Source organism: Brassica napus, chromosome A7, assembly GCF_020379485.1.
Source record: "Brassica napus cultivar Da-Ae chromosome A7, Da-Ae, whole genome shotgun sequence".
Taxonomy (NCBI): Eukaryota; Viridiplantae; Streptophyta; class Magnoliopsida; order Brassicales; family Brassicaceae; genus Brassica; species Brassica napus.
Window position 1 is genome coordinate 8,133,882 of NC_063440.1, and position 10,716 is coordinate 8,144,597.

Consider the following 10,716-nt stretch of genomic DNA (forward strand, 5'->3'; position numbering starts at 1 on the left):
GAAAGCATATCATATTTTTTATAAGTTTGCATTGAAAAACTTAGTCAAATTTAATAAAACTAAGGGAGAGAATATATTTTGTAAATATGAGTTTTACATATCTTGAAGTTACTTATCACTCTTAAAAATACAAGTTATTCAAAAACTAACGTAGAAGACTTAAAAACTAACGGAGAAAACTTCCACAGAAGTCTTCTCGGATCAGTTAGAAACTTTAATTAACGTGAATGTTGGTAACCTCATAAATATCACCAATTAAGTTACAAATTTCATTCAGTAGCCCAAATATTCATTAATAAACATGAATTAACAAGAAAATATTAAAAAGTCTTTATAGTTTTAGAGAAAATACAAGTTTATTAAACATTGACGCAGACGACATCCACGGAGGTCATCTAGTAGACTTCCACAGAAGTCGTCCATTTAGGTCGACGCGGACGACTTCAATCTAAGTATTCCAGATGACTAAAATTTAAGTCGTCTGGTCAACGCAGAGGTTATTTTTGCAATTGACTTTGAAATATGTTATTTGAGACGACTGAAAAATAAGTCGTCTACTTTTGTTTGGTTAAAAAAAACTCCAAAAAAACTAGACGACTTACATTTCAGTCGTCATAGGTTAGTTTTGCATTTGACTGGATTATTTCAGAAGTTTGACTTTCCTGGACGACTTACATTTCAGTCGTCTCGTGAAAATTAAAATATCAATATTTTTTAAAAATTAGACGACTTACAATTAAGTCGTCATAGGTTAGTTTCGCAATTGAAAAAAAAACTTCAATATTTAATTATATATAGACGACTTACAATTCAGTCGTCCGTCAGACGACTTACTTGTAAGTCATCCAGGATTTACGAGGTTTGACCAAAATCTCGGAATAAAATCATGGACGACTTACATGTAAGTCGTCGGGCGGATGACTGAATTGTAAGTCGTCTAGGTATAATTAAATATTAAAGTTTTTTTTTTCAATTGCAAAACTAACCTATAACAAATTAATTGTACGTCGTATAATGTTAATAAAATATTAATATTTCAATTTTCACCAGACGACTGAAATGTAAGTCGTCCGGGAAAGTCAAACTTCTGAAATAATCCAGTCAAATGCAAAACTAACCTATGCCCATTGAAATGTAAGTCGTTTAGGTTTTTTGGAGATTTTTTTGTAACCAAACAAAATCAGACGACTTAACTTTCAGGCGTCTCAGAAAACAGATTTCAAAGTCAATTGCAAAAATAACCTTTGTGTTTACTAGATGACTTCCAGGTAAGTCGTCTACTGCCAGACGACTTCCCATGTAAGTCGTCTGACGAACAGATCTGGAAAAAAATTTGATTTCATACCTTAAATTAGTGAGATAACTTCCTTAGCATACATAAGGCTTCTCCAAGCACAGAGAATCTCAAACGAAAGTGACCCACCCATAATCGTTAGCTTCTATGACTTTATGAACCAGAAAGTGAGAGATATGTTGTGTTTACTTCATAAGAATGGAAAAAAAGAAGAAGGGTAACTCGATGTTGGGAGCATTAAGAGCTTCAAATTGGTTGTTCATGGTGGTTAGGGTATTGATGACAATGGCAATCTTGTAATTACTTGAAGATGATAAGGGTGAGAGAGTAAAAATGTCATTTTCGAAAAATAAAATAAAAAATTGATGGCATTTTCGTGAATTATATGAACTTGTGGGGTGAATATGGCAAAACCAATTTCCAAAAAAAATGGAGGTTAGTTTTGTGTTTGACTTTAAGTTGTAGGTCAATTATGCAAAAAGCCCTTTAAATATATACATATACATATATTTTCTTAAATATAATTTAAAATAAATAAAAATTATTATTTTATATTAATTATGATTAAGTAAATTAACATTTATATTAAAATATTATTATGAAAATAATAAAAATTTAGAATATTAACAGAATTTAATTTTTAATATAATTAAATTTTAAAAAAAAATTATTACTGCCGATGGTGCAAGTTCCTTATAAATATTCATATATTGGCAAGAATTAAAAAAAAAACCCATAAAACCTTGAACTTTCAAATTAAAGCAAAAAAACCTTTAAACTCATGTTTGAACCAAAGAATACTAACTTTCAAATATTAATTATTTTAACTCTTATTTTTTGTTGACTAGGCCATTTTAGTAATCTGGAAAGTCAACTGTTAAACCCGTAAACATTTGTTAACTCGCTAAACGACGTCGTTTAAAGAACTGATTAAACATTAATGAGATAATGTCATTTTACATCTGTAAACATTTAAATCATCTCCTCTTTCGCGAAACCTAAATTTTCTAATTCCATAATCTCTCAATCTTCTAATCTCTAAAACCCAAAGCTATAATGCAAAGGATGGCTAGAACGATGAGGTTACTTCGGGTTTGTTCGTTGTAGTGAGAGATCTTAAGTGGAAAGTGTTAGGGAATCTACTGATTGAACAACAAAATCAAGTCGGTGAAGAAGGTGATTATGAAGATGATAGTGAAACTAATGTGAATTATAATGAGGCTGGGAATAATGGTATTGGTGTCAATGAAGAATTTTTTAATATTTAAAACGACATCGTTTAGCAAGTTAACAGACGTTTATGGTCAACAAAAAATGAGAGTTAAAATGGACAACATGTGAAAATTGGAGTGTTTTTTTGGTTCAAACATAGGTTTAAAGTTTTTATGGTCAATTTGTATCGCTGCTATTTTTACAATTTGTTTTTGTTAGTTAAATATTTTAGTATCATATTCATCATCAAATTATCATATATTTGAAATTATAATCAAATAAATTTGAGGAAATTTTATTTTTATTTCATGATAACACTTTTCATCTTTATCACCACTAAAAGGACATTTTCAAAAATATCTTCTTCATTAAGTGGCAAAAGACATTTATACACTTGTTATCTATATATAATAAATCAACTAGATTTTGACCCGCGCTTAAGAAGCGCGGGTATTTTTTTGGTGACCGTAAACTCAAATATTAAATGAATTTACATTTATTATTAGATATCTAAAATATTTAAAAACTGTTCTATTATTATTATTTCAGTCCGGTACAATGTTTTCATTGAGTTTTCATATCCGAATCAGACTTGTGGTCGAACCGTAAGATCTAGTAACTCATATATAGTGGGATATAATATAATAAAATAAATATAATAAAAGTATCTGAAAATCAAAAAGACCGTTATTAACCCACTGAGAAAAATTTAATTTGTTTTTTGTTTTATAAATTTTTGATATATTAATATACATTTGACTTGTATAAGATATTTCTTTTAACAAATATTGTTAAGTTTATTTATAATTATATTAATTATCAATCTACCAAAATAGTGAAGCAATTATTATTTTTTTTTTCTTTTTTAATTTTCTATCAAACTATTATCAATTGTTTTTAAAAAAAAATCAGTTTGTGACAGATATTTTATTTTTAGAAATCCATACAATTTAAATAATGTTACATTTATATGTATTTATGTATAAAATGGTCTTCATAATTTGGGATTTTGTAAAAAATGGGTCTAAAGTTAATTTGGTTTATTTTTTTTTTCTGTAACAAAAGTTAATTGGATTTATAATTTTGTTTTCGGAATGGGTTGTATTAGTTAAATAATCTTTTTTAAGTTAAACGCCCAAAGCTCAATTAATAATATTTATTTTGCTGATAACAAAATGAGATTAAATAGGGATAACATATAATATATAAGGAAGATCAAAAAAAAAGAAGGTCCAACAACCTTTTATAAGTAGATTTTTAAACACTGCTTCCCTTTTAATAGTATAAATATTTAAATAAAAAATATAAAAATATTTTTTCGAATTATACTTTTTCAAATTCGAACTTTTTATAAATTTTTTTTTTTGAATTTCTTTTTTCGAATTTTTTTTATTATTTTTTCAAAATTTCCTTTTGAAAATTGAAAATTATGTTTGGAACTATTTTTTAATTGTTTTTTATACATTTTTAAGTATTTATTTATATATTTATTAGAATCTTAAATTTCACATTCTAAAAACCCTATCCCACCCATCAACAAAACTCTAACTCTAGATTAGTTAACCCTATGAATATAAGTGTCTTTTACCTATCACTATGATGATTCTTAGAATCATTAGAGAAATATGTTGGTCTATCTAATTATATAATAAACTTTTTATTTAAATTAACCATAAATTCATTATTTATGATTTTTATTATTTCTTTAAATAAAAGTTACATAATTGCCTAATGTGGCTAAGTATATATAACAATTAATTGTTGATAAAAAAAATATGACAATTAATTATTTTTAATAATTAAGATTTGATAAAAATTAGTGTATCTTCTATCTTATTTTTTTAATTTTAAATTATTAAAATAAATTAAAGAACTATATTAACCATATAATAAAATTTAGATTTTTCTGTATATGTTATATTTTCAATTTTTAAAAATGACTATAAATTACTAAAACTATTAAAAGTCTCACATTCAAATTTTGTGTTTCATGGTTTAAAATTTTTGTTATGAAAAAATAAAAATGATTATAAATCATATAAGTAAAAATTTTAATTTAATTAATTATTAAGTTTAAAGGTATATATATATATATTGTTTTGAATTAAACTATATACCATATAAATTACATAAATATTTAAATTTTGGAATTTACTTTGAACAAATTTTTTTTGATAAAATTCTTGAACAAACATTGACAACGTAGTTTTTTAAAAATTATAAATTACTAAAACTATTATTCCTACAATGAAAATTTTGTTATCAGTAATTAAAAAAATTTTGCTACAAAAGATTCAAATGATCAAAAAACTCATATGAATAGACATTAATATTAAAAATATACTATGTATGTTAATAACATTTAAATTTAATTATATATCCTATCAAATAGAAAAAAAATATTGTTTGGATTAATAAAATTGATTTATATGTTCACACCAAATTAATTATATATGTAATATTTACTGAGTTTTAATTATTGAATATATATTTATTATTTCATAATATGTAAAAAACATATAATACATAAAATAATTTTTATATATAATGTTAATCTTGCGCATGTCTTAAATTTAGTCAGATTTTAAAATGCACGAGGAACTGACATGTTATTAACTAAAAAAACTTGAAGAACTAATCAACTTATTTCGTTTCTACATGTCATTTGTCTATGGTTAGTGTCGATTTCGGACTCCTTAAAGACGGTGGAGTGAACAGATGAGAGAGCGAGGAGAAGCCACCGCCGCCGGTTCAAACTGAAAAGCGGGAATAAATCAACCGGCAAAGACAAGTAGAACTGTGTATTATGGTATTGTCTCAGGTGAATTCTCCATCAATCTATTATAATCTATTTATTGTTTCATATCAGTAGTCTAGAATAGAATAGAATGTAAACACAAACACCAATGTTTTGTTAGATTTTACGTAGAGTCAGGATGATGATGATAAGATTGAGCCAAACCTACAAAGTTTGATACTAAGGTTTGTTAACCACGACGCAAGTGGATTTCATTATGAAGATTGCAAATAAACTATTTTGTAGTTCTTTTTTATTGTCACAGAGAAAAAGTGAACAAATGACTGATATTTTATTAAGACGCTTAACGTTTGTTTTAAATTGTTCCAACAAGTGGGCCAGGAGGAGCAATTTCTTTGTTCTAGAATCTGAAAAGGAAAGATGCAGTGATACATGTAACTAGATTTGAAGCAGGGTTAAGGTGATGATGATGACAACATCAAATGTTATCTTTTCCAGAGAGTAGACACATTTTGAGCTCTCTTTTCTCTTTAATGTCTTATGTGTATACTTGGTTATACAGCTTTGCTTACATCTACTGATATACATAATGTCTTTCTTAGAAATATTTAGTAAAACCATTGTATATCATTATGTATGTCAAGCTGTATATATAGTTTTTTTGGGTCAAATTCTGTAGTAGTAGTTATTTTTCAAATTCATTATATGGATGCTAATTAGTTTAGTAGAACCATTTTATATCAAGCTGTAGTTGTTTTAAAACAGAGTATATGGATGCTAATTACTTTGTTTCTCTATGTTTGCATCTTCTATAATGGTACAGATAAAAGCTACACCATGAAAATGTTTCTTGTAATGTTGGAAAAGAAATGGAAAAAAGGATCCTAGGTATTTTCTAATCATGTTGATCTCTAAAAAGTCACTGTTTACCTTTTTGAATAAGCTTGTGTATAATTGTCTTCTTCGTTAGTTCTTGGAAGTTGTAGATTTTCTTGTCAAAACTAAGCATCACAGATAAGAAGTGACAAGAGTTTCTATTGCACTTTTGAATCATTCTTAGTTGTTTGTTTACGGCATTAATCCAGTCTCAACAACATCAAGGATATACTGTTTTGAGGAATTGGTTCACCATTTATTTCTCAAAACAACTTGATTCAGATTAATGGGATTCATGCTTGCTTTGGGATTCCAAAGGTCTGTGACGTGGTCATGGATGGCATAAAAGGCGTAATCTACTCATGTAGTGTAGTTCGTAGGAGATTCTGGCAGCATACAAAAGAGAGATAAAAAAAAAGCGGTTCGCTTCGGTTTAATAGGTGGAAAGTTGGTAATTCTCAATGAACTTCTGAGTGATGGTTCTGATGAAGATGTATTGGCTTTGGGAGACTCTACCAGCTGCCAACAAATAATATTCAGGTAATTCTCTCCAGCCACAACTATCTGTAAGACTAAAACTGAATTTTCTAAATATCAAGGGTAAAGAGATAAATTTGGATCTTTGGTGATGATGCAGGTGGTTAAAAAGCTTATAGCTTCATATGTTTTAATAATGGACACCATATTAGCTTCTCGTGGAAACTCTGATCTTCGTCGGAATAAGTTTACTCCTATTGCTTTAAGTTCTTTAGTTTCAAGCATTAGAAAGCTAATAATGTTTTGGTTCTATCGACCTATGTTAAGCATAGGTGCTATCGAAGACGTACTCACCTTGTTGACTAAACCACATACTTAAATAAATGCTAGAGGTAAGTCGACTTTGTATTTGTAATATGAACAAAGCTTTTTTAATAGGAGTTACAAGTTCATTATTATAGTTTCTCTTTACTTTTGAAAGTCATCTACATTTGTTATAAAATTTATCAATTTGTATAAGCTTTACACAAAAGACTTACAAACGATTTGGTCGAGAAGAACAATTTTACTTTTCAAAAGAAAGAGTACAATTTTACTTTAAAAAAAGAACAATTTTATCATTTCTTTTTGGACGTTTTTGACTTAATGCCATCTCTAATGTATTTTATTATTTTTACTTCTAAAATAAAATAATTGTATAATAAAATTGAAATATACTCCAATGTATTTTATTAAAATAATAATTTTTAAATATATAATAAAAATAATTAATGGTATTTCTTTTTTAAAAATAAAAAAATAGCAATTTCTATTATAGAAGAAGAAATAGAAGTGGGTTAGTGTAATTTTACCTCTAATTTTTATTATAGTGGTAAGAACACTAATAAGTTGAAGATACTCTAAAAATTCTGTGTTTTTATCCAATTATTAAAACTTTTTGGCAAAATTTTATTATGTGTATATGAGTTTTCTGAAAAACTTTAAGCAAATGTATCTAGAATTGTTGAAATTATATTATTTAAAATTAGTAATACTATTAAATTAATAAAAAACATATCATTTATATAAAATCCCGCAGTGTAGCGCGGGTATCTACCTAGTTATTTCAAAAAGTCAAAAATAAATATGAAAAGATCATCAAAATGCCTAAAATTAGTATAAAATCTCGGAAATTCTAATTTAGCTAGAAAATCAATAAATTTTATGGGGATAATAGGACCAAAGATCTAGACATTGGCTCTAGTATTAACTGTGATGTACAAGTTCAATGTTTTTGAGGTGGTCAGTCATGAGAACAACTATGGGAAACCTATTATATAACAGAGATAAGAACCAAGAACCAAGAACCACAACAACGCTTTCATTTCGCAAAATGGATACGAAAAGGAAGATCTCGCAATCCCGCAAGAGGCAGCAACAAGAAGCAGACGGTGATATTTCGAACTCATGGATCTGCAAGAACCCGTCTTGTAGAGCTAACGTGCCTTTAGATGATTGTTATTGCAAGTGGTGTTCTTGTTGCGTGTGCCATGCTTTCGATAAGACCAACGACCCAACCCTTTGGTTGGTTTGTGAGTCCGAGAAACCAAACGACGTCGAGTTCTGTGGCTTGTCGTGCCATGTCGAGTGTGCGTTTCGAAAAGACATGGTATGGGTTAATGCTAATGGGAATCTGATGAAGCGTGATGGATATTTCTGTTGCTACTCTTGCGGCAAGGTTTCTGACATTCTCGGGTAAGTTTTCTTCTTTTGAGGTGACATATATTATATGTCAGAGTTCTGATATAGATCTAATGTGTTTTTTTTTCTTTGAAGATTTTGGAAGAAGCAGCTTGTGGCAGCAAAGGATGCACGAAGGATAGATGTTCTATGTTACAGGATAGAGTTGAGTTACAGGCTTCTCGATGGGACTAGTCGTTTTTCTGAGCTACATGAGATTGTTAAAGAAGCTAAATCTAAGCTGGAAGTTGAAGTTGGTCCTCTTGACGGGCCTTGTGCGAGAAATGACCGGGGCATTGTTAGTCGGCTTCCTGTTGCAATGCAGGTGCAAGAGCTCAGCAGTTTTGCTATCAGAAGGGCAGAGTATTGGTCAAGCAGTGTAGCCAGAGGTTTGTATTTGGAGACATCTTTGTTATATGTTGTCTGAAAGGGGGAATGATGATATAAGTTTTGTCTTGCAGATTTGGTTCCTGCTGCATGCAGGTTTGATTTTATAGATGTTGCGCCTAGACAAGTGATCCTTCGTTTGATTGAGCATCCTAGTGCTGAAGAACGTGGTGTGAAGGGTTATAGGTTATGGTGTGACAAGAAAGGAGAGACGCCTGTGGACGATCAGTTTGACACTGATTTGAGTAGAGGAGAAGCACAGAGGATGAGGATATTGTTTTCTGACCTTGAGCCTTGCAAGGAGTACATATTCCGTGCTGTATCTTACACAAGAGCTGGGGTTTTAGGTCATTCTATCGCTGGATGCTTTACCAAGAGCATTGAGATTTTTCAGCGGAGCCGTGGTAACTCTGTGGATGGTATAGGAGAAAGAGATTAAGGTCTTTGGTCCTTTTTTTTTTAATCCTTAATAAAATATGTACTACACATGTAAGCTATTTTTTTTAAAAAAAAATTGTCCTAGACTTTACACATTTATAACATGTAAGTTTTAGTTTGTCAAAAAATCAATATATATACTACTTATGGGGATAATCGAGACGATATATCTTAGATTTTGCTCTGAACATGTCCAATTGATATATAGACAACAAATTAAATATCAAATACTATTAAATTAGGAACATGTCCAATTGATAAAATGTTGTGTTCAACTATTATTTCAACAAAACATACCTTTTAAATATAACTGCAATTAAATTAAATTTATGAATTTAACCACCATGACGTGTCACGTCAGTTACCAGAGACACGTTTATGCCAATATATTTTTTTTAATAATAAGTGACTATAAATCTAGATACCAAAGAAATAAAAACATTAGAAAAATCAACTTTTTAAATTAAATTTATGCCAATATATATTGACATTCCAAACACATATCAATTGTAACTATAACTTTGTTATTTTTAAAAAACAATTAATCAATCTTTAAAAATAAAGTACAAAATTAATGTGTGAAATAACTATGACACAATTGTATAGTTATGTAACATCATAAATTTAATACAATTATCAAAAGCCTCTTACTAATAATTTAAAAAATATTATACACATATATAAATTAAATTTCTTTAACATATAAGAAAAAAAATACAAAAATGTTACATATTTACATTAAAAAAATTACAAACCAACATTATACATGCGGATCAAGATCTAGAACTCACAAATATGATTACAAAGAAACGGGCATACGGACAATATGATTACAAAGAACTAAGCGTGTGCCATCAACTTTTAAATGAATATTTTATAAAATAGATTTAGATTTAGATTTATACACATATATGATTACAAAGAAAAACACAAATATAATTATTAAAAAATATAAATATGAAAATTAAATTTCTAAAAAAAATTAAAACAAAAATATACTTGCCCTTTGAAGGGCGGGTCAGAATCTCGTATAAATTAAATTTCTTTAACATATAAGAAAAAGTTACAAAAAATATTACATATTTACATTAAAAATACAAAAAAATACAAAAATACAAACCAACATTATACATGCGGGTCAAGATCTAGAATCGACAAATATGATTACAAAGAAACGGGCATACGGGTCAATATGATTACAAAGAACTAAGCGAATGCCGTCAACTTTTAAATGACTATTATTTTATAAAATAGATTTTGATTAAAATTTATACACAAATATGATTACAGAGAAAAACAAAAATAAATTATAAAAAACACAAATAAGAAAATTAAATTTCTAAAAAAATTAAAACAAAAATATATTCGCCCTTTGAAGGGCATGTCAGAATCTAGTATTCTATTTTATTTTGGTTATTGTTCGATATAAATATTGATTTTTGATTTTCTTCTCATTTCGTTATTTTGTTTTGGTCTCAGATTTAGAAAATGTTTAAGATTTAAAATTATTAAAAAGATACATACTTAGGTTAAGATCCACGCCTTGTGCAAAATA

General features: G+C 28.1%; 1 protein-coding gene across 1 annotated transcript; it reads left to right on the forward strand.

Moving 5' to 3' along the window:
* Positions 1–7,588: 7,588 nt before the first annotated feature.
* Positions 7,589–10,513, forward strand: LOC106349624 (VIN3-like protein 1). The gene is made up of 3 exons (XM_013789610.3): positions 7,589–8,351; positions 8,433–8,725; positions 8,798–10,513. The coding sequence occupies exons 1-3, from the start codon at positions 7,885–7,887 to the stop codon at positions 9,160–9,162; spliced, it is 1,125 nt and encodes a 374-aa protein (XP_013645064.2). The 5' UTR covers positions 7,589–7,884; the 3' UTR covers positions 9,163–10,513.
* The last annotated feature ends 203 nt before the right edge of the window (positions 10,514–10,716 follow it).